General features: G+C 47.5%; 1 protein-coding gene across 1 annotated transcript in view; it reads left to right on the forward strand.

The window, feature by feature from the left end:
• The first annotated feature begins 12,306 nt into the window (after positions 1-12,306).
• LOC123019439 (cytochrome P450 2J2-like) overlaps positions 12,307-24,636 on the forward strand; it is a 35,944-nt gene continuing 23,614 nt past the window's right edge. The window contains exons 1-2 of the mRNA XM_044422325.1: positions 12,307-12,474; positions 21,005-21,167. Of these exons, the coding sequence (XP_044278260.1) occupies positions 12,307-12,474; positions 21,005-21,167 (331 nt within the window). The remainder of the gene's footprint in view (positions 12,475-21,004; positions 21,168-24,636) is intronic.

Consider the following 24,636-nt stretch of genomic DNA (forward strand, 5'->3'; position numbering starts at 1 on the left):
GGATTCCTGGAGGAGCAGGCCATGAATGGCTACCAGCCTCCAGCCACGCGACACCTGTGTGCACCGGCTGCTGGCGAACTTGGGCGGCCGGGCATGTCCTGCTTGAGGGATCCCGTGAGCAGCTGCTTTGTCACTGTGGACTCAGCAGAGCACCGGATCACGGCCTTTATGTTCCTACCCACATTGTGAAATGTGAGACAAAGCTGAGTGCCAGCAAGATAGGGATCATACTGCAAGTTGCTTCTGTTTTGCTCATGTTCTCATTGTACTTATTTAAAACTTTTGTACCCTGTCCACCACTGACATTTGAGAACAGCTTACAATAAGGAACAAAGAAATTACAAAACCAAACCTAAACCAAACCAGCGTCCAGCAAGTCAAGATTAAAAAAAAAACCCAATTAAAACCAAATAATGGGAAAATAAAAAGGTTTTCACCTGACACCAAAAAGAATAAAGCATCGGCACCAGACGAACCTCTCTGGGGAAGAATTTTCCGGAGTGGGGAAGAATATTCCAGATAACCGAAGGCAGTGGTGGTGATGGGTTTCACAAAAACACTTGAGCCATTGCATCCCAAATGAGAAAACGAAAATCACTCTGTTCAGTCATGCAAAGACTTCAATACCTTTTTGTTGGTAGACGTCTGACTAGAATCTGGGACGTTCAGCTGGCCCGTTCTGCCACTGCTATTGCAAGTGTGCAGAATGAGGGGCCCAGAGGCCAAATTCAACTCTGTGTATGGAGTTTTGTTGTTGCTAGTCGCGAAGTCATGTCCGACCCATCACGACCCAATAGACAACATTCCTGCAGGCCTTCCTGTCCTCCACCATCCTCTGGAGTCTTAGTTTTAGTGTTTTAGTGCTGCCCAAATATTTAGTGCTGTCCCCCGTTTTTTTTAAAATGCCCTTTCATGGGTTGTGAAAGTATGGGGAGGCACTCTGGAGGGCAAGGGGTGAATTTCAAAGGTGCATGTGCAAAATGCATGGGTGCTTCTCCTGGCCCCTCCCAGCCAGCTTCCGCCATGTGAGTTTCTGCAGAATGCTCCAAAGCCGTGCGTCGTGATGTACTGTAGTCTTCAGGGGCATTCGGAGGAGAAAATGACAGCAGCGTTTAAAATGTCTTCAGCTCCACCTTTGGCTTTCCACCCTGTAACAAAAGAAGGAAGAAAGGAGTTTTACCCCTCCCTTCTTCCTTGTGAAAGTCACCCATCCTGCCCCATCAGTTCAAATGTCCTCTCCTAAGAACTGTGGGTGCAACCTAAGCTCAGTACGAAGTATTGTATGATGGATTTGCTCTTCTCAGGGCTCAGAGCATTAATTTGAGTTTCTGTTGTTGTGGTTGCTGTTGTTGTTTTTGGTGCATCTGCAAATTTCTTAATTCTTACTTTTTGGGTAAGCCAAAGATTTCTGGTTCTTAAAATGATAAAATTGATAATTCAAATTCATTTTAAAACTCACTTTAACAATTATTTGCATTGGTGGTTTATTCCTACAGTTTCGGAGTTCATGTGGACAAAGGAAATCCACGTTTGCTTTGCATTTAGCATGCAAGCCACCTTACACAACCAGGTTATTGTTATTCTGAACTGAGTAACTCTAGGCAGACTCTACCATTAGGTGGCAACCCAGAGCTACAATCGAGGGAATTGTCAGACCTCTGTGCCGCGGCTCGGAGCCGGCCCTTCTCTGTGCCTTCAGATTTGAAAGCAACCCTTGATTCTGGGTGGGAAAAGGCCCTTTCTTTTTGGTTACCAGCCCTTCAAATACATACTTGGCCAACCTCCCATGGAGATGGACCATCTCTGAGCTCCTTCGTTCAGAATGATCCTGCCTGTCTTATCGGTGAAGCATGACAACTCTTCCTGAAGTAGAACCCCTTCTCTCCTTTTCCATCCTTTCAAGGGTAGTTGCACCTCAGAGGCAGAGTGCAGATCCTGCTGAACCCCTGTCGCAAACCACCCAGAGAACTGGAAGCATTGGCAGAGAAACACATACAGAAATGCACGCCGCAGACGCTGGGTTCCACGAGCCCTCTCCTTGGCTGCTGCACCTGAGGCCTTGCAGCCATCTTTGGGATCATTGTCCGCACTTCCTGTCTGGGCTGTGCGTCTCATGGAGCAGCAGCGGTGGGTGGCTTTGACCTCCTTCAGAACATAAGGAGAACGTAAGACAATTCCTGCTTGATCAGATCAGACCGAGGTCCCTCTTGTCCAGCATACCTTTCACACAGCAGGGAACCTGTTGCCCAGATGGAAACCCACCAGCAAGGCGTGGATGAGGCAGCACCCCAGTGACGGGTGCATGGCCACCCTGCCTTTGATACTGGGGGCAGCAGATCGCTATCAAGGACGGGAGTCTCCGGTAGCCTTCCCTTCCACGGGTTTGTCCAATACTCTTTCACAGCTGCCCCAATTGTTGTTCCAAGACAGGGCCAAGCACAAGAGGAAGTCTGCGAATTTTGGAGCGATCGATTTAATAGCGTTTTGGTACATCCCTACTGGAGCTCTCCCTAATTGGCTGGTAGATATCCCCCGTGGGTGCAGAAGTAGTACCAATTTCACTGAGACTATTAATTAAGTCCTGATAATAACAGAAGAATTCATACACTGATAGCCTAATTAGTACTTGCAGTGTGCTACTTTAATGACTTTACATAAAGTTAGGTATTAACATAATGGCTCCAGTTGGCTCAGTTTCCATTTCCATTTCACTTAGAATTCATACATTATAATCTTTAATACTTTTCTCCTCAATAGCCATGTTCTAGATTTACATCCTGCCCTTCCATGAAAGATCACGGTCAAGACAGTACACAATAAAATACAGATAAAAGCACAACACTGAAACATTTGACCTCTTTCATTAAAAACATAGCCAAAATCTTTAAGGATATGAAATCAAAACATCAGTAAAAAAGGAAGCAATAGTAGCACCCAAATGGGTAAAAACCACCTTCTATAGCAAATTGACTTAGGCACTAAAGGTCCACCTGGACTGAAAATGTCCTTGCTAGTTGGCAGAAGGAGAGCGGAACTGGCCTTCCCTGCAGGGAGTGCCAAGGCCTGGGAGTCACCACTAAGAAGTTCCTTCCTCTCACATCCCCACAAGAGCGCTTCTGTCCGTGAGATGCACAAGAGGAATGGAACTCTACATGGCCTGGTCATGATTAAGAGAGGAAAAGAGACTCCTTGGCATTCAATGCAAGTGCTTTGGCAACTGGAATGATGCTTGCTATTGGATGAACTGGAAGATCGTTTTGACTTGGCAGAATCACATTCCAAGTAAAACAAAGCAATTTCTGCCCTGCGCTGCCCAAGGATGTAGAACCTCTGCATGCGCTGATGTGAAAAAGAAGCTGTGCTCTCAAAAGGGCATTGTGCCAGAATTCCTCAGGATATGGATAGGTGTCTTGAAATTGTGCATTGTTCCTTATTTAACCTAATGAGCTAACCAATGCTACATTCGGGAACGTCATCAAGGTATTTATGTAAAACATATTTTTCACCACTGGGGCACATGCTAACAAGTATAGCAGTTTCTTTTGTGCTGAAAATGTAATCTTATGTCACAAAAATGCAATTGTGGAGGAGGTGTTGTATACAAGAGAAATGGTTCTCCTCTCTCATTCTCTCTCTCTCTCTCTCTCTCTCCCCCCCCCCTCTTCCCGCCTCCTTCTGTCCTTTTTCCATTAAGCTTATGTGCAGGATTTGCTGGTCCGAGGAAGTGGAAGGGTTTTTTGCTTTGCTTTGTTCTTGCTTTCTCATACTCACTTTTGCAGGGTGTGTGCCCCTGAAGACAGTGTGAATTACTTCTGAGCAGACCTGAAGACAGGTTGCATTTTCAGCTAGTTGTTCTTGAGGCAAGATAATAAAAGGGACAACAGAGAACAGAACGACTGAAGGGCAATTCCAGGGAGGGGGCCCTGCGCCTGCTCTCTGCTTCACCGGGCGAGTTCGAGAGAGAGCGAACTTCCGGGGGGAGTGAGGACGTCCCCGAAGGCTGATGGAGCTTTCCTCCTCCTCTGAGGAGCTGCTGTTTCTCAGGGCTGCTGATACGACACACAGACAGCCTTACCTCGCTCAGCCCTTGCAGCCATGCGGGAGGTCTGAGTTATTCGTCAGCTCACACGTCTGCATGACTATGTGCCTGAACATGGGGCCTATTTATTTATTTAAAACTTTTTGAGATCATCCCTTACCGTGGTCTCAGTTTAACAGTAAGACAAAACAGAATAAAACACAGCATCCTAGTCAAAATCTTAACCAATCAACAGTAAAGCCCATATTAAAACAGCCGTATCTTAAAACATTGGGAAAATTAAAAAGGTTTTAGCTTGGCGCCGGAAAGAATAAAGTGAGCACATCATGGTAGCCCATGGTGGGTTAATTTACTCACGGGACTGGCTGGGTCAGGCTAGATACGCACGGCATCATGTATGCATGTGACAGAATCTCCGTTTTCCATTCGCGAGGAATGATGTTACGCCTGACTCCCCAGGATCCTGACATAATAGAAATATCTATCAGCTTTCTCAGGGCATTCAGGATAGGCATGACTCCTCTAGGCTCCAGATAGGCATGACACGGCCAAACACTAGAATAATCAAACTGTCTCAGGGTATGCATGATAGGCTTAGCTCTCCTAAGCTCTAGCCCATTCAAATGTCTAGTAACTGCCTCAGAGAATTCCCCTCAGAAAGTGGAAAGAGCTCACCTACACCGTAATGGACAAAGATTGCTTAGAAGGTGTAAATGAAAAGATAAAACTTACTGCTAACCAAATCTGCGTTTGTATATCGCTTGCTCAACTGCTGCTATGTGATTCTGTAACTCCCCATTGTCGCCATTGTTCTGATTTCTGCCAAAAACTGATTGTATTGTTTACCATTTACCGAAAACTCACTGTGAAGCTATAAAAACCTCATTCCAACTCCATTCGAGGCCGCATTCCTCTATGAGTGTGGTCCCTGCCGCAGGAATAAACCTCCTTTTTATTTTACCATCCGGTCTCTGGTCTCATCTGTTACAACAATGAACACTCAGATCTGTGGGGAAGATCAACCGTTTGAACCTCTGCTGTGTTATGGCTTGGTGGCCCAGTTCCTGCAGTCACTGATGATAATGCGTTACTGCGTAGAGACAAACTCAATCTCAAAATCGCAGCCGATGCACAGACTCTTTTATAGCCTGCTAGTCCAATACCGAGTGTTAAGTTTCCAGGTAATCTGATCCTGATGTTATTTGGCATGACGGAATGTTCTAAATCAATCAGAAATACTGATAACAATAGCATGGAAAACATTACCAATTGCTGCACTGATAGGTCAGTCTAGCAAATTCTTGAGAGGTCAGGAAATGTGTCTGACGAAGGAAACATTCGGGAAGTCTGGTTTGACAACTACACTGGGCAGGTGCCTGCCTCTGTGGGTCTTGGGGGGTGGGGGTGGCATTCAAAAGCAAATGGGCACCATTGTTTCAGTTTTTCTCAGGTACTTCCTCACTAATAGTATTAGCCCCAGCAGCTTCTCAGTCTAGCTAAGAATGCCATCTTCTTAAGGCAGCAGCAAGGCTAAACAGCAACCTGGCTGGCAATCCTGCTGCTTTGTGAGAGAGGTGTAGATTTGATTTTATAACACAAAGGCACATATAAGCAATGTTGTTCTACCAGGACTTACCTGAAATTTCCCAGCACATGGCACCCTTGGGAAACTGGCTTGCCATGGCTGATTGGGTTGTGTAAACCCAGGTGGCAGCGATGATCTGAGAGTCACACCCTCAAACAAGCCATGGGTTATGTGAAGGCTATCTAATCCTCACACAACCACCAGGGTTCCTATAACACAGCAAACCACAACCGGTTGGGCTCTGGGAGGTACCTGATACAATGCAGCAGTTCTTACAGGTAAGTTGACTCATGGTGGGCTGTTTCGCTTCACAGTGCTTTCCTCCACCCTGGAAGCCTGATTCAAGAAGCAAGTCATCTGTTGCCTGGGAAAACTGATCCCTGGAATGTACACAGCCGGCAAAATCACTGAGTCAGATCACCATTCCTCCCTGTCTGTCATGCTGAGTGCGGTGCTTGCTGCGTTGCGATAGTGAGAGGCAAGCAGCTGTGCGTATCCCGGTACCCAGTAATTAACCGAACACTCCTACGTCTGTACGATCCGGTTGCAGCCACATTTGAAATGTGCTCAGCTCCAGAGGCTGCATCTGAAGAAGCTCCTGCCCTGCCTGATTAAAAATAGCAACAAAAGGGTTCTTTTTAAAGCAAGCAGCCTGGCGCACTGCCCTGAAGCGATTCTCAGGCTTCGTTTTGCTGAATTACAGCTGTCTTGAAGCAAAGGAAAAATGGAACAGAAATCACTGTTGGAAAAAGAGAGCTAGAAAAACCCACTGGGCAACAGGAGGATGCAGCTCTTTTTGTGTGTGGTGCTCACCTTCTAATGCACATTTATTTATTTATTTAGTTATTAAAACATTTTTATGTCGCCCCATTCGCCAAAGCCTCGGGGCAGCTTACAACAATAAATTAAAACATCATAAATAACATTTTAAAATATATACATTAAAATAAAATACAAATATACAATATAAAATAAGCCGCCCTGGCCAGATAAAATTCAATAATGTTCACATTTAAAATGCTGCTTAAATAAAAAGGTCTTCACCTGGCGCCGAAAAACAAATAACATGCATTGTCTTGGCTGAAATGTTTTGAGTGGGGTACATGTGTGTGTGGGGGTTGTGTGTGTTTTGCTTGTGGCTGGGGGTGCTTTTCACAACATCACCAGTTCGCCTTTTGCGATGGCTTTTTTGCTGTACTTTTGGGGGGAGGCAAAGATGCAGGTTGGCAGCTGCGGCTCATGGCCCACCTTTGCCTTGCACTGAGCCCCCGGGGGAAGCGGCTTCTTCTTGAACCTCACCTGGGCCATGGTGCCGCCATCCCCACGTGAGGAACCGTTTCACCTCTCGCACAGCGCTCTGTCGTGGTCCCAGAGCCTGCCTTGGGAGCCCCATGGGGTGAGGCATCGGTGGGAGCCAAGCCAGCCCCCCGAAAGCGCCAGTCCCGGTGTTAGGCGGAGGAGGTGGACGCCAAGCCAAGCTCCAGGTGCTCTGGAGCCTTCGGGGGAGCTGCAGAGGGTGGCGACGCTTTTGCAGAGTCCAAACGAGCCGCTGACTGAGGCAGAACAGATGCAGTCGCTGATCGCTGGCTTGCTTCCTGCCTCCCACACATGGACCTCAAGTGCAATTAAACGCTTCCTCTTCTTGACAAGCCTGCAGGAGATGTCTAGGCTCTTGGGGCAGTGGGGTAATTCAGCCAGAGGAGCAAGGCAAGCCCCTGGACCCTCACCTGCGTCAGCCACTGCCGGGACTCGTAGGCTGGGAAAATGAGCATGGTGGCACACGTGCTCCTACAGACGGCCACCCCAGTCCCTCTCCTTTCACCCACCACAAGCCTAGGCTTGCCCATATTTGCTCGTTCTAGAAGCTAGTCCTCTCTCGGCTCCTAAGGCAGGTCTGCCTACAGGAAGGTAAGTCTCAGCTCGCCTCACCGTGAATGCGTCCACATTCATCCACCCAGCCTGAAGGAGCCAGAGTCCCCCATGGACACAGGCTGCGAGTTTTGGCACTGAGGGGGTGTCAAGGCAGCTCTGCTGGGTGGCGAACAGAAAATTACATAGTGGGGTTGCATTTAGTGTGGTGTTGCTCTCTTACCACCTTTATGGCTTCTAACGATGCCTGATTATAGGCACACCCCAGGGTTCTGAGGCATCTACTTGGAGTTTTTTTACCCATCTGCCACTGAGCATCTCTTGGGCACAAACTGGAATCCAGCACACAAAGGCCAGCCAAAAAAACTCCCTGTTAAAATGAAGCTAAGCACCAGCAAATAAAACCATTTGAAATACTTTTTCAATGGCTGAGAGGATTATCAGGCTGCATGGTTTTCCAAACAAGGATCCCACAAAGAATCAGAGAAGGATTAAACCCAAAGAATTAGGAAAGGATCTAAATGTCCTTTAGATTAGTCACACACATTTTTTCCTACCAGGAGGCATCTTCCCATAGAGGAAGATCTTGGAGAGCTTGGATCATACCTCACAGGATTTAAAACTGACTCACACTAAAATTCCTGAGGAAATAGGAAAACTTTCACCTGGTGCTGGAAATAGAACAGCTTAGGTGCCTGGCAAGCCCCTTTGGGAAATTCGTTCTAGAGCTGAGGTGCCACCGCAGAGAAGGCCCTGATCTTTGTAGTCATCTACCTGACTTCCCTTGGCAGGGACTCCTACAGGAAGGCCACCGCAAACGAGTGTAGGATCCAGGCAGCCATATATGGGAGGAGAGGATCTTTCAGATATCCTGCCCCCGAGCCACACTGGAGACTGAAGGTTCATACCAGTGCTCTGCATTTGGCCTGGACATGGTTTGGCCAAACCAGTGGAGGTGGCCATGTAGCGGCCTCATATGGCCATGTGGGTCGATCCCTGTGAGCAATCGCCGAAGTTTCCAGACAGTATTCTGGGCTGTACTGGGGCCTGGCTATGTAAAGGACCCTCTGCACCCATATACACCCACCCACCCCCTTAGATCCACTCGCCCATATACACCCACCCACCCACCCCCTTAGATCCACTTGCCTTTCTACAAGAACCACTTCTCAGGGGGCAAGTAGGCGAAGGGCCTTTTTGGCTGCTGCTCCCCATCTTTGGAACTCCTTCCCTAGGGAAATTTGCCTGGCACAGTCTCTATTTTCCTTCTGGCACCAGGCAAAAGACATACCTTTTAAGGAATTTTTTTTAACACTTAGCCTGAGTGCTGTGGCTCTTTTTATATTGCTTTTATAGATGTCTTAATTTGTTGTGTTTGAATTGGCTTTAATGTGTTTTACTTTGTTAATATGTTTTTTGTATTGTAAGCCACCTAGGAAGGCCTCGGCAATTATAGGCAGCCTATAAATACATGTATAAATAAATAAAGCAAGCAAGCCAGCCAGCGTACTCCATATGAGAGACTACCAGAGCAAGGAGAACTGTAATGAACCATCCGAAGCATATCAGTCTGAGCTGACAGAAGGTGCTCTGAGTCCACCTGGGCCCCTAGGGACAACGCAGGATCCTGGAGGAGCCCCAGACCACATCCCTGAGCTTTGAGGGGGAGAGGGCCCCCTCCAGAACCAGTTGATGATCTCCCATCTGAGCAGGGGGAATGTCCACAGACCGTGCCTTCATCTTATCTTGGCTGAATCTCTGTTTATTGGCCTCCATCCCGCCCATGGCCACATGTAGGCATGGATCAGAGCAACGGTTGCCTCCTCTACACTTGATGGAAAGGAGAGATAGAGCTGATGTCATTTCTACCCACACCTTCCGGATAATCTCCCCAGTGTTCATAACAGGGATAAAACTGAGCCCCGTGGACCCCCCCCCACCCCCCAGCGTGGCTGCCAAGGCTCAGAGCAAAGCCTCAGAGCAGAGCAAAGCCTCTCCCAGCCAAAAGTGGGGCCTTGGGTGACCAGTTCCTCTGACTCCCAGTGCCACTGGCCTATCTGGAAGGCTTCCGTGGTTGATGGTACTGAAAGCCACCAAGAGAGGATCAACCCAAGAGAACCAAAACGGCCATGCTGCTCCTGTCCCTCTCCTGGCAAAGGTCACCTGGCAAGATGGCCAAGGCCGCTGATGTTCCAAGACCGGGCCTGAAGCCCGGTTAAAATGGATCTAGGTCAGGGTCCTTGAACCATGGCCCAAGGGCTGGATCTGGCCTGCCATGCCCATCGATCTGGCCCGCCATAGCTTGCCACGCATGCATGCGCGTGTGGCGAGGCAGCAGCTTGCTCGCAAGGAGACCGTTTTGGACTCGCTCGGAGAAAAGGATCTCTGCGCACGTATGACCCCCCCCCCCCCGCCTGCACCGCCTTGGCAACCCACGCCCACCCTGGCACCTTTCAACTAGCCCCCTATTCAAAAAGTCTGAGGACCCCTGGTCTAGATCATCCTTTCCATTCACAAATGCCTGGAGCTGACCATCAACCCGCAGCTCGGGCACTTGGCCCCTCAGGATGAGACCCAAGTCAGAAGGATTCATTGAAGGCCTCCTGGCTGGCGGGCTGGCGGGCTGGCGGGCTTTTCCGCTCAGAGCTGCACTGCAAGGCTGCAATTGCCACAACCCTTTTATGATTCCTATCTTCCCGACAGCCGTACTCTGAAAACAGTAATTAGGAACAGCAGATAATTATAGACTTGGAAGATCACAGAAGTGCACCCTTACCTGCAGACAAGCGTACGGACACCTGGCAAGCACAGAAGGGATCGCATGAGAAGCACCGCACAGACCTTCCTTGGGCAGCTACAGTTTTGGGGAGGAAAACGGAAACCTCCGTGTGAAGCAGACAAACAGGCCTGGCCAAGTTGGTTTGGTCTGAAAATTCATGACACAAACTTGGTACTTTTGTGCAGGTTGGAATACATTGGTCACTGCTCTTTAGGGAGCAAGCTGAAAATCAAGATATTAAATATATATATTCTCCTGTCATATATTTTCAGGATTAATATATATTCCTGTTTATATATAAATATAAATTATATATATATTCCTGTTTAATCTGCCCAGTAGGAAGACAGGTAGCTGCCTTATACCTGGTCAGGCCATTGGTCTATTTAGCCTATTTTTGCCAATACTGACGGGCAGCAAGATTTCAGGCTGTAGTTTTTTCTGCCCGACCTGGTTGCACTGGGGACATGCAGGTGCCCAGCCAGGGACTGTGGCCTCTCCCTCCACCAAGGTTCTCTAAGTCAGGGGTCTCAAACTCAACTGACCTGGGGGCCGCTGGAAGTAGAGTCTGGGTGAGGCTGGGCCGCATCAAGTATTCCACCCCCGCAGTGGTGGTGGGCCGCTCATCCCGCGTCGCTCCCGGAGGCCGGCCCGGGCGCTGCCGGCGCTTTGAAGGCTGCAGGGCCCCTCCCTCGTGCCCCACCTGTCATAGCAAGTGGCCCGCAGGCCGCGAGTTTGAGACCCCTGCTCTAAGCCAAGATCGGTCCGTAGCATTTCCACAAATGACTAACCAACTTGCCAGATCAATCAATGCAAAAAGATTAATTCGTAAGACTTGTTCTTGGCAAAGCTGTGATGGCTTTCAGCGATCATTATGTTAATGTCAAGATGACAGAATGAACATTTTATAATCCCTTCAAGAATCTTCCCATGTTCTGATGTCAGTCTGATTGGTGTGTGATTCTGTGGATCGATCTTCTTACCCTCTTTTGAAGATAGGCACAAAATTTGGGCTCCTTCAGTTCTCTGGTACCCCTCCTATTCTCCAGGCTTTTTCAAAGATAATAGGTAGCCATCCTGGAGGTCTATTTGCTAGCCACCTCAACCAAATAGGATGCAATTCATCTAGACTTAGATATTCCCTGATCATCTCTTGCTTACCTGCCCGCTACACCGGCCTTCCCCCTTTTTGCCACCTCTGCCAGATGGGACTTCTTTAGGGAAAAGGTGGAGCTAAAACAGGAGTGGAGCGATTCTGTTTTTCCTTTGTCACCTGTCAGTATCCTGCCATCTTGGCTGAGCAGCTGGTCCACCACTGTATTTATGGTGGTCCGCCATTTACTTTGAATGCATCCATTATTCTTAGCCTGTCTCAGCTCATTCTAAGCATTAGTTTTCCTGCAGTTCTAGACTATCTGCGTGTACAGTTCTTTAATAAAATTGTCCGTCCTTCCACTTCCCATATGTATCCATTCCTGTTTTTAAGATTTTCACTAAGCTTATGGTGGCATCTTTGGCTTCACCTCTTGGACAGTATGGAAATTAAATAAACAAATAATAAAGCAAATACATTCTTCTGTTGTCTTCCCCCCCACATCCTGCACTGGATTGTTTCCAAACGAGCACCTCCTTTTTAAGGGATTCCCGAGTCTCCTCCTCCTCGTGCTGGCATTGCATCCCCATGCCCACCGGCAGCCTGGCCTAAGTGGTGTTGGGTTTTGTTTCTGGACTGACTCCGCTTCCCCCTTTCACTCTGGGCTGGGTGGGAGCAGAACTGGCTGAGGAGCTGCTACTTCTCTCCCTGCAATGTGTCTGTTGAGTTCCTGAGCCAAGCCTCTTCTCTTGACTGACACCTCCCACGCGCTCAGGGGCGTGTGCCAGGTAGACGCAGAAAGTCCTGTCTCTTGCATTCCAAATGTGGGGTGTACAGAAAGCAGCTGGTGGAGACGCAGCGCCAAGTGTCCTGGAGGCATTGGAGACGTCGGATCCAGACTACTAGAAGTATATGAAGACGGAGAAGGGAAAGGCCGGAGAATGATGGAGCTTTGGGCACTGGTGCTTGTCCTGGCGTGTCTGATGGTCCTGAAGTACCTGAGATGGCTCTGGCGATGCAGGCACTACCCTCCCGGACCTTTTCCATGGCCGCTCATTGGGAGCACCTGGTGGACGGGTCTTAATCTGCATAAGGACACACTCATGAAGGTAGATCATGCTAAAAAAGTCATCTGCTGTGCATGTTGTTAGTTGAAGAGAACTGAGAATCGGTTCCTTTCTGTGTGGGAAAGTATTGGGTTGGCAAACCTTCTGGAAAATGAATGTGCTGAATGTCTAGTGACACCTTTGAGCATTTGTTCTGGAACATCACCTATCATTTCACAGGTATGCTGTACCTGACGGTAAGTTTAAATGGACACACAATCCTGGCTCTCTTCTGCCAAGGTGGGTCTGTTTCATCTAAGTACCACGGAGAAAGTCAGCTGGGGCTTCATCCAGGCAGGTGGGGGACAGGATGCAGGGCCAGGTGGGGGCAGCGAGGGGGCCCGTAATAGTGTGCTTATGGGTAGAGGGAGATAGGGCGTTGGCAGCAGGACTGGCCAGGTGATGGGGGCGCGACCCAGCCCGAGACAGTGCTGCTGTGTCTGAACACTCCCCGCACCCACAAGTTTGGGGGCTGCCTTCAGGTCTCTGGATGCGACTCCCAGTGGCCAGGTGGGTGGGCATAAGGCCTCCTTCATGCCAAGCCATTTCCGCCATGGAGAGTCACTTACTTGTTCCAGCATAAAGGGACAACTGAGGGCCAGGGAGGGCTGGGTGTGCTGTGACTTGCAGGCATCCCCCCTCCCTCTGCGGTCCCCATGTCCCTCCCACTACTGGCCTCCCACTACTGGCATTTGCACCTTGGGGTCCGTCTGGGACCTACTGGAGATTTGACCGGTTTTATGGCCCACTTTGGTGTGTAATAGTTGGCCAAGAGAGCTGGCGGAAGTGGTGTTTGGCGTGCGGCTGATGTCCCCCAGAGTGTTGGTTTGGGCAGGTGTCGACATTCACACTGGGCGACCTCACCTGGAGTGGCAGAGGATCTCACGGCCCCCAGGACGGCCACGGGACTGTCCCAGCTTGTTATCAGCCCAATACATGTAGTGAGTCATACTCTAGACTTAGTTTTTACAACAGGACATAGAGATGGTGGTTTGAAAGTGGGGGCTTAGAATCAGTCCGCCTCTCATGGTCCGATCATTTCCAGATGCCTGATTTAAGATCGCCTTTTCCCTCTGCAAGGCTGGAGAATTAAGACCGCTGACCCTAATCCTTTGAAGACCGTTAGCAGTATTGTCACGTTCTGGAGCCTTGCTCTGATTGCCACCTCTAAGGGAGGCTCAGATGGTGGCAACCAGGAGCAGGGCCTTTCCAGTGGTGGCTCCCAATAGTGGGCTGAGCTCCCCATGAGGCCTTCCCGGCACCAGCTTTGCTATCTTTTCAGCACCAGGTGAAGACTGTCCTCTCTAGCAGGGCATTTGATTATTTACTTGGGTCTTCTGGTTGTTAGCCAGGCTTTACCAGGGTTTTTCTCAAGTTATTATATTTTTCCTGTTTAACATTAGGTTTTCAATTTTGCATTGTTAACTTTTATGATATTTTAATATGTTTCAATGGTGCATTTTATATATATATTAAAAAAGTGCCTGCTGGGAACTACCCAATAGCGTCAGCTGTTGGGTGGTGTACTAATTAATTAAGCCTAATTAACCTTGGTTGGGCTCCACAGAGGATGGTTTTGTTCCCCAAGCTACTGAACATCTCCATTAAGTCACTGGCTGTGGTCATCAAGATCTTGGAGGGTGCTGATTTATTTCCTAGGCTGGACGTCCACATGGTGGGCATGTTGTGAGAGGAACCAACTGGTGCCAGAGGTGAGACTAGATGGCCCGGGAGGCCCCTTCTGACTCGCTCTGTTTCTATGTTTCTAAAGCTGCCCATTAGCATGTGCTCTCTGATGATATTGAGCTCCATTTCTGCTTTTGATCTTCATGAGGTCAGGCTGTTGAGGTGCTCAGTCAGTGCCTGGAATGGATGAAGGCATCTCCTAACCCAACGCAGGCAAGACTGAAATGTTCCTAGTGGGTGGTACTTCTGACTAGTTGAAGGTGTCAACTTGTTCTTGATGGGGCTGCACTCCTTCTGGAAGAGCTTGTGGGTTCTTCTGCACCCACCTTTGTCACTGCAGGGTCCAGTGTATCTCTGTGTGTAACATGTACATATTTGTACGTACACGAACTGAGCAAGGCTATGAAGAACTAGCTTTTGGAGGGCTTTCATTCATAAGGTTGCCAAAACTCAGAGATGACTCAATGGCACAGGACAAAAGCAAATTATTGCACAAGTTTCAATAACTGAGATATATATTGCCACATATTAAAATAAATATAATTATTCAAAATAATATTGTTAATATTATATTATTATGGACAGGAGAGGATTCTTTAAATATCAATAGAACTGTGAGGAAATAAATCTTTTCTGAACTAATGCTTTCACTGATTACATTTCTGTACCACCCAACAGCTGAAGTTCTTTGGATGGTTCACAAAGATTAAAAAAGCACTGAAATATATTATACTTAGTATAAAACCCACTGATATTGTTTTTCCTACATGCCATCAAGTATGTAAGAATTTGTGAATTCAAGGTTGGCTTTCTTTATGGAATCCTTTATAGGACCCCAAGGGTGTGGAATGGGCTCCCACGGGAGGTGGCTGAGGCCCCATCGGTGCGGGTGTTCAAGGACAGGCTGGACGTGCACATGGTGGGCATGTCGTGAGCGGAGCCGGCTGGAGCCAGGGGTCAGACTAGATGGCCCGGGAGACCCCTTCTGACTTGCTCTGTTTCTATGTTTCTATGAATCAATCCATCTTGGTCTTTTGCCTTCAGCTTTCCCCAGCTGTTTGTCTTCTCCACTGAGTCAATCAGCCTTCACATGATGAGCCTGAAGCAAGAATAATTTGTTTTATCATGCAATTCATAAACAGTAAATCTGCAAACATTTTCAGAGGGCATATACTCCAATTCCCATTCATGAATGGGGCATTTTCTGGTGATTTATGAGCTGAAACAAAAGTTTTGTGCTTTCCTACCTGAAGTTAGATTGCTATCAGAGGCAAAGTGGTGGAACTAAACTGGATTTTAGCTTAAAAAACCAAGGTTGTTCTCTTTAAGAACCCAGAATTCTGGGTTCAGAGCTTATTCTGAACAACTTAGGAATGCAGAATGTCTTGGTTTTGAAACTGGGTATGAAAACAGTGAGTGGGGTGCAGGTCAGCGCATCTTTCTCACTCCAACACACTCCCTTGGTTGGTAACTACAAGTGAACTGGTTCACTAGCTCTTATTTTTCCAGGCCTTGCCTGTAAAACAGAAATCAGCAAAGGTCATAAGAAAGCCACTTGCTGAATAAATAAGACTATTGTCATTTTCTGAGGAGGAAATCAGGAACACCCTTCTCCTTGAATATCTTTTCTGATCATGTTAGCAGAAGGGGTTTAACTCAGTGGCTCTCAGAGAAATCAGTCACGGGATAAACAGATTCAAAATGGCCCCAGTTGTGCAATTAATCCTTGGTGCTTAATCGTTACATCTGCTGTGAAGCATCAAGCTTCACGGGGATATTTCCCAGGCAAGTCCTATTGCACTGTTGGAACAAGTGCAGGGTTTTCTCTTGGACTCCGTGGGGTGTTTAAAAGTTCGATATTCTCGTTACATTGGCAATGTTTTAATCTGTTTTATTGTATGGGCTTTATGGTTTTTATAACTTGCCTGTAGCCTTCCAGGGAAGCATTGCAGCTTTGGGGTGGTATAGAAAATGACCCAGAATAAACAAGTAAGGAGAAAATTGTCCAGGAAGGCTTTTTCCCCAGTGGCATCTACAACCTCTCCTGATAAATAATCGCTTGCGTGTTCTGCAAGGCTTCTTGGAGCTGCCCTTCCAAAGTGATTCAAAACTTTCAGGCTGTGCTGCAGCATATAAATTCATGGGTGTGGATGTGGCAGTTACATCGGTTCTGATTTGCATATGTGCGCTTTGATTTCAGTGTGCAATTAAGTGGGTTGCTTTTAATGTTCCATGCTTCTTGCTGCCAGGGACTTACAGGAATTGCCTGTGGGAACCAAAGAGGCATAGCAATTAAGAGAATTGGACCGGGACCCAGGATCAAACCCTTACCTGGCCAATCACTTGGCTCTTAGTTTTGCTCACCTCACTGGGTTATTGTGAAGGTACAATCGGGGGCAGACCATGAATGCTTGGAGCTTATTGGAGGAAAGAAATCCAGAGAGAGGAGACTGCAGTTCCATAACTCTTCGCTCCCACTGACCAGTGTTCCCGTTTAAGCATCCTTTTCTTTCTGCCACCGAGGCCCAGTTGGGCTCTGCTGACCCCAAAACCTGGGCCAGAGGTGGTAGATACTTTTAGCTCGCACTCCGTTCTTGCTGTCTTTTCCCACAAAGGTGGGAGGGAAGGCACTGGGCAAAAGCCTGATCTTCACAAAAGGACAGGACCTCGGCAGCCGGGCTTCTTGCGAAGGGGGAGCAGTTTATTGTCCATCTGCCACTTCACTCGGGACTTAATTCTAATTCCAGCTCGCCTCACAATTCCTCCATTTGAATCAGAACATTTAGGAATCAATATATCTCACTCAGGGTGCAATCCAAGGCCCCCCTGCCCATGTCTGGAGAGGCACTGAATGACTGGAGTCCCAGCTTGGAGTTCCTGTGACTTATTTATTTAGAAATTTCTAGGCTGCCCCATTCGCCGAAGCCTCGGGGCAGCTTACAAATAAATAAATTAAAATACATAAACAACAATATAAATATACACATAACTGTATAAAATAAGTTGCCCTGGCGACTTCAGATCTGAGATTCCAAGAACGGTGCTCCCCACACGCCCTGCCCAGGCTGCAAGGAGAGGGCGAAGCCCACCCACTCCACCAGGTCAAACATCCGCCTTCTTGGCAAGAGGGCGAAGGAGCTTTCTGTGGGGTGGGAAGGGGAGGAGGTGGGAGCCAATGCCATGCACTGTATCCAAATTCTGCCCCCCCCCAAATTACCAGACAGCTGATAATGGCCGTCAATGAAATGTGGGTGCACAGAATGGTGTAAGGGTTTGGGCCGGTTTCTCCCAAAATGCAGCATTCCAAGCCAGAAAGCTCGGAGTCTGAGGGCGAGCTGGATGGAGATGGGGAGGCTGGAAGGTATCGGTGAAAGATGGAGGGGTCATCGCGTGAGATTAGCAAGTGGCTGGTGGGAAGCGGACCCCCTCTGGCTCGGAGGGAGACACTGAAGAGTCAGCGGGGAGCCTCATGAGATCATCAAGCCAGGAGATTCTTGCCAAGACGAACCAGTCAAGGAAGGTCCAGTCCCCCCCCCCCCCGGGTCTGGTCTACAAACAGTATGAACCTCCCTGACACGAGGGCCGAAGCAGCTGCTTTGGGAGGGGCGAGGAGAAGGGGCTTCAGTTCGGAACGAACGGAATAATCTGGGCAAGAGCTAGCTTCACCAACCAAATCATTACTTTGAAAGTTGCTGCTTGTTAAAAACTTTATTTTTTGCCCTCTGTATTGCCAAGCCAGCCCTGGCTGGCCAGGCTGCATTTCAGAAGGCTTTCGCCTTGATCCGCTGCTGGAAAGCAAAGCAGGAGTCGTGTCCTTGTGATGTGGGCTCTCGCCATACACTGTATGGCCATAAGTCGCTGAGTTGGAGGGCTTCTGGGCATTAAATTTTGACTGTACTGGAATGCGTTGCACATGATGCTGGATTTCTGATCTGGAACATTAGGCTGCTCATTTCTTCAGACCCCATTTCTTGATTTTCCAAAAAGGTATTTCACCCTTGAGCTTATGAAGAGTCTTCAGAGTTTGACTAAACGAAATATATCTGATTCATCTGATGCAAAATTGGGTAGGTCTTTCTTCAGTGCCCTAGAAGAAAAAAACAAAATGCAGCATGCCTTCGATGGGTTATGGGGCTGGGCTGAAAAAACAGAATGAAATTTAACAAGGGCAAAGGTCAAGGAAAACGAAACCAAATGCACAGTTACAAGAGGGGGGATTCTTGGTGCAACGATACTACAAGTGAGAAGGATCTTGGAATTGTTGTAGATCACAAGTTGAATACGAGTCAACAATGCAATGACGCTTCAAAAAAGACAAATGCTATTTTGGGCAGTCGGTAAGATACTGGTTCCCGTCTACGCATACTGGGTAGGCCTCACTGGGAGTCCTGGGTCTAGTTCTGGGCACCACAGACTATGAAAGAGGGAGGCAAACGGGAAAAGGACCAGAAGTCAAGGAAGTTCGTCCGATGACTGGAACTGAAGGCTGATGAGGAGAGACTGAAAGAACTGGGCACGTGTGACCTTGGGAAGCGAAGACTGAGGGGAGATACGAGGGGGCTATGGATGTGCCAGTCTCCCTGGAACCTGGCTCATGCCCTCCCATCAGGCTTCTTCCAGGGCTCATCCCTCTCCAAGGAAGAGAGCCAAGCCGAGGGGAAGTCCACCAGCATCCGCACAGCCCAGGTTGCACCACTGGGGACATTCCCCAGCCACCATTCCCAGCAGCCAACCTCCCTCCCTGCTCGCTGCTGGCGATGGATGCAGTGTGTGGGAAAGGGGGGCAGCAAGAGGGCCCACCTTTCCTGGCAGCCCGTCATGGCGCTTGGGGCTTGACCCTGGGCAGGCTCGCCAGGAATGGGGACTCCAGGCTACTGCCCAGTGGACTGGAGTCTGGGAAGCAGAAACGGGGGAATCCAGCTGATTTCCTCCCAAAGTGGATTCCTTGCAGAACCTGAGATAGTGATCTTCAAAGACTTGAAAGGTTGGCACAAAGAAGTGGGCCAAGAGCTCTTCTCCGTCATGCCAGAGTACAGGACACAGAAGAACGGGTTCAGGTTGCAGGAATCCAGATTCTGGAGGAACCCGATTCTGGCGAACCTTCCTGACTTTTGCAGGCACTCTAGATGGAGCTGGACAGACATCTGCCAGGATGCTTTAAATCAGAGTCCTGCACTGGGCATGTGGTTGGACTCAGTAGCCTTCCTGGTCCCATCTAACTCAAGAATTCTATGATTCTATGACTTTTTTTTTTTGGGAGATTTCATTCCTGCCCCACTAAAATCTTAGTCCAGCCCTCTGAAGATAAGAGTGGCATCATGTTCTTGTGTCTGTCCTGCCTAGACAGAGCCATTGGAGCTCAAGAGAAATGCTATGATACTTTGAGGAAGGCGTCTTAGCCACCTGATGGGCCATAAGACCCACAGTCCTGCCTGTCAAGGGGGAACGGAAGGATGTGTGTGCGAGAGAGGGAGAAGACATCCTAGAACAGCGGCAGGAGGTTCTGCTGCGATGACGTTTGTGCATGGAGTGAGGCGCTCCAAGGGCATGTTGAGGGCACGTTGGCGGAAACCATGCATCTTCCAGGAGCCCCCAAGCTGGATGGCTCGAGCTAGGCATGGGCTAAAAGGTCACCAGCCACGGTGGTTCTGTTTCTGGGGATAGTGGTTGCTCAGGAACAGGAGCAGCAAGGAGCAAGTGCACTCATTTCTGCCTGGGGGCTTCCCTCAGGGAGGTTGCTGGGCCGGCAGCCCTTTGCTCCCATCTGGTAGGGCTTGTCTTATGCTGTCCTGCAAGCAGTGTAATTAATTTCCCACCTGCCAGTGTCAAGGGAGAGAAGTAAGGAAAATCTGTCCAGTGGGGGGGGGGGGGGGAACACAAAAGAGGGGAGAGGGAGAGGGAGGGAGGGAGGGAGGGAGAAAGAGAGAACATGAACAGAGGTATTAACTCTTAAAACAGGTCTTCCCTAATTTCCTAAGTCAATTTACATGGTAAATCCATATAGCAAGTAGCTAACATTTATGAGTTGTTGCTTTAATCTCTTAATAGTTATTGTTGCAGTAATTATCCAGTTGTGTAAAAGATGACTCAAAGGGCCATGGTTTCTACTTGTCATTGCTTTTATTATTTTCACTTATCGTGAGTTTCACAAGCAGCTGAACAGGTTGCTCTCTATACACCTGCTGCAGAGTTGCCCAGGTCTGGGATGCCATCATGGAGGCTGTGCAGGGACCGTGTTTCCACAGGTGACTCCGCTCGCCTTGGCTAGATTGCATCTTGCATGGGGAAGAATTTTGTTCTGTTCAGATTTTGATAGGAACTGAGCCATAAACATGACAAATGAATACAAAATGAATATATTTCACCTTTCCTGGATCCATACCCCATGTGCTTGTCCCGTCTCAGCAAAATGGAATTCATACTGGTCCATGGATGACGGTTCCCTGGTTCAGGCTCCTGCCTGCAGCACGACTTCAACAGTCCTCCACTCCGTCTGCATTTACTGAATTGCGCTGTACGTGGAAAAAGCGAAACGAACACAATGCGGTTGCAGATGGTTTCTGGTTATGCTTTGCCTGGTTTTTAAGTTTCACGCTGATTCTTAACTAATTTGGAGTCTTTCTAAGCTGCTGTGTGAGGATCAGTGACCAGAAGGCACGTTACTTATCTAAATCATGATCGATAGCCAACAGTCAGGGAGCTGAGATGGAAAGGGGAAGTGGAAAGGACGCAGGGCATTTGGGGTGGGGGTTGCCCACGGCCAGTTGCAGTGCTCGCGCGTTCGTTTGAAACGATGTGCTTGCTTTGAATGACACCTGCCTTTTCTCTGTTTGGGCCCACACAACAGCTGGCCAAGCAATATGGAAGCCTCAGCACTCTCTGGATAGCGCAGTACCCTATCGTCATTCTGTCCGGATACCAAACCGTAAAAGAAGGCCTGATCGGCCATTCCGAGGAACTCTCTGGGAGACCGGTGACGAATCTACTCAAAATAGCATTTAAAAGAAAAGGTAAGTTGCTGCAACTGGAGCGCTGGCTCCCCCCCCCCCCCCGCCCCCCCCCCCCCCCAATGATACAACGTGGGGCCTTTGAGCAAAGGAGGGAGGGATTTCTGCTTTAGGAATCCTCTGGCGGTTTCTCCAACAGAGGAGCTTTGGAAGTTGCAGTGCTCTCTGTTCTCCAAGCATGTCTTTAGGCAGTGAGACAAGAACCTAACAAGAACTGAGTGGATTCCAGGCGTTCATGTCCTGGTATTCGTTATTTGTTTTTCGGCGCCAGGTGAAGACCTTTTTATTTAAACGTCATTTTAATTGTTAACAATATTCACTTATTCATCTGGCCAGGACGACTTCTTTCCTTTCCTTTCCTTTCCTTTCCTTTCCTTTCCTTTCCTTTCCTTTTCTTCTTTTCTTTTCTTTTATAACTTTTCTTTTATAACTTCTTTTATATCGTTTATATTTATTTTTTATTTATTTAATATTATTAATTTTAATTTTATAGTGTTATTTTGTATTGTATTGTATCTTATTGTGTTGTAAGCTGCCCCGAGGCTTCGGCAAGGGGCAGCATAGAAATGTTCTAATAGTAGTAGTAGTAGTAGTAGTAGTAGTAATAATAATAATAATAATAATAATAATAACAACAACAACAACAACAACAACAACATTCCGGTGCAACTGGGTGTCTGTGGGAAGTCCAGCAATAGGACAGGAAGGAACCACCCTGCTCATGTTTCCTCAGCATGCGAGCGATGCTGAGACTCAAGACACGCAAGCGCTTCTCTGACGCTGGACTGGGAGTCACCGATGGCCTTCTCCTCTGTGAATTGGCTTGATCCCCCCTTAAAGCCGTCCATGTGGGCCACTGCTTTTCGGGGAAACGAATTCCACTGGTTTGCTACAGACGATCTGTAGAAGGACTTGGTTTTATTGCTCCTGAATCATCTGTTATGCAGCTCTCGCTGGAATTCAGAATCCAGTGCTCTGAAAGAAGAAGCAAAATGTCTCCCCATCATTTCTTCTGTATAATTGTATTACCTTCCAGCAAGTCCCCCACCCTTTGCTCACAATTTTTCTAAACTAAAAAGCCAAAAATGTGATCTTTGCCCATAGGGTACCTACTCCAGTCCCTCAATCACTTTCTGAATCCCCTTCTGAACTTTTTTTTCAGTTTTGCACTATCCTTTGGAGGTCCATTGAACTGAGTGGGAACAGTATTCCAAGTGCACTCATGTCAAAGATTTTTGTAATGGAATTTTAAAATATTAATTTATTCCATTTTAAACCCCATGCCTACAATATTATCAGTGAGTGTATAAAAATGGCAATTTTTTTCAACTCACAAAACCCATATCACATAAGAAATGCCATTGAATTTAATAGGCATCAAAGGGGGTTCAATATATCAATAACCTTATGTTTGGTCACAGAAGTTAATGAAATTAATCCAGTGTCTCTATAGACCTTCTAGACAACCACAGGACTCTGGAATTCCTGTTATGAAGTCAGAGAATTACTCGGGCCTTGCAGCTAGAAATCCACACGCCTGGATCCCCTTTTGATTTCGATGGTTGGAACGTGTTTAGAATGGGAAGAAATGTTGAGATATGCAGAAAAAGCTACTCAAGGAGGGCTTTTTCAAAATCGCATGAGTTTCAGTGGAACGTTTGCCCTATCTTAGGGTTAGGGGTGTGCGCCAGGGTAGGGTTAGGGTTAGAAAAACGAGGTGTCCTGGCAGGTTTTTGATGGTGGGAATGTGTTTAGAATGGGCAGTAATGTTGAGATGTGCAGAAAAAGGTACTCAAGGAGGGCTTTTTCAAAATCCTATTATGTTCAGTGGAACTTTGGCCCTATATTAGGGTTAGGGGTGTGCGCCAGGGTAGGGTTAGGGTTGGAAAAACAAGGTGTCCTAGCACAATTTTGATGGTTGGAATGTGTTTAGAATGGGCAGAATTGTTGAGATGTGCAGCAAAAGGTATTCAGGGAGGGCTTTTTCAAAAACCCATTATGTTCAATGGAACTTTGGCCCTATATTAGAGTTAGGGTAGTGCACCAGAATAGGGTTAGGGTTAGAAAAATGAGGTGTCCTGGCATGTTTTTGATGGTTGGAATGTGTTTAGAATGGGCAGAATTGTTGAGATGTGCAGAAAAAGGTACTCAGGGGGGGCTTTTTCAAAATCGCATGAGTTTCAGTGGAACTTTGGCCCTATATTAGGGTTAGGGGTGTGCGCCAGGGTAGGGTTAGGGTTAGAAAAACAAGGTGTACTAGCACAATTTTGATGGTTGGAATGTGTTCAGAATGGGCAGAATTGTTGAGATGTGCAGCAAACGGTACTCAGGGAGGGCTTTTTCAAAATCCCATTATGTTCAATGGAACTTTGGCCCTATATTAGGGTTAGGGTAGTGCACCAGAATAGGGTTAGGGTTAGAAAAATGAGGTGTCCTGGCATGTTTTTGATGGTTGCAATGTGTTTAGAATGGGCAGAATTGTTGAGATGTGCAGAAAAAGGTACTCAGGGAGGGCTTTTTCAAAATCCCATTATGTTCAATGGAGCATTACCCTACATTAGGGTTAGGGTGGTGCACCAGAGTAGGGTTACGGTTAGAAAAATAAGGCATCCTGGCCTGTTTTTGATGGTTGGAATGTGTTTAGAATGGGCAGAATTGTTGAGATGTGCAGAAAAAGGTACTCAGGGAGGGCTTTTTCAAAATCCCATTATGTTCAATGGAACATTATCCTATATTAGGGTTAGGTGGTGCACCAGAGTAGGGTTAGGGTTAGAAAAACGAGGCATCCTGGCATGTTTTTGATGGTTGGAATGTGTTTAGAATGGGCAGAAATGTTGAGATGTGCAGAAAAAGGTGCTCAGGGAGGGCTTTTTCAAAATCCCATTATGTTCAATGGAACTTTACCCTATATTAGGGTTAGGGTGGTGCACCAGGGTAGGGTTAGGGTTAGAAAAATAAGGCATCCTGGCATGTTTTTGATGGTTGGAATGTGTTTAGAATGGGCAGAAATGTTGAGCAGTGCAGGAAAAGCTACTCAAGGAAGGCTTTTTCAAAATCCCATCATGTTCAGTGGAACTTTTGCCCTATATTAGGGTTAGGGTTGTGCACCAGGGTAGGGTTAGGGTTAGAAAAATGAGGCGTCCTGGCATGTTTTTGATGGTGGGAATGTGTTTAGAATGGGCAGAAAGGTTGAGATGTGTAGAGAAAGCTACTCAAGGAGGGCTTTTTCAAAACTGCATGAGTTTCAGTGGAACTTTTGCCCTGTATTAGGGTTGGGGTGTGCGCCAGGGAAGGGTTAGGGTTAGCAAAACAAGCTGTCCTGGCATCATTTTGATCCATTGAACATAATGGGAAGTTATATGGGAAGTTTTGGGAAGTTTTGATCCATTGAACATAATGGGAAGTTCCATTGAACATAATGGGATTTTGAAAAAGCCCTCCCTGAGCACCTTTTTCTGCACATCTCAACATT

This window comes from Varanus komodoensis, unplaced genomic scaffold (assembly GCF_004798865.1).
Source record: "Varanus komodoensis strain SLA01 unplaced genomic scaffold, ASM479886v1 scaffold125, whole genome shotgun sequence".
NCBI lineage: Eukaryota > Metazoa > Chordata > Lepidosauria > Squamata > Varanidae > Varanus > Varanus komodoensis.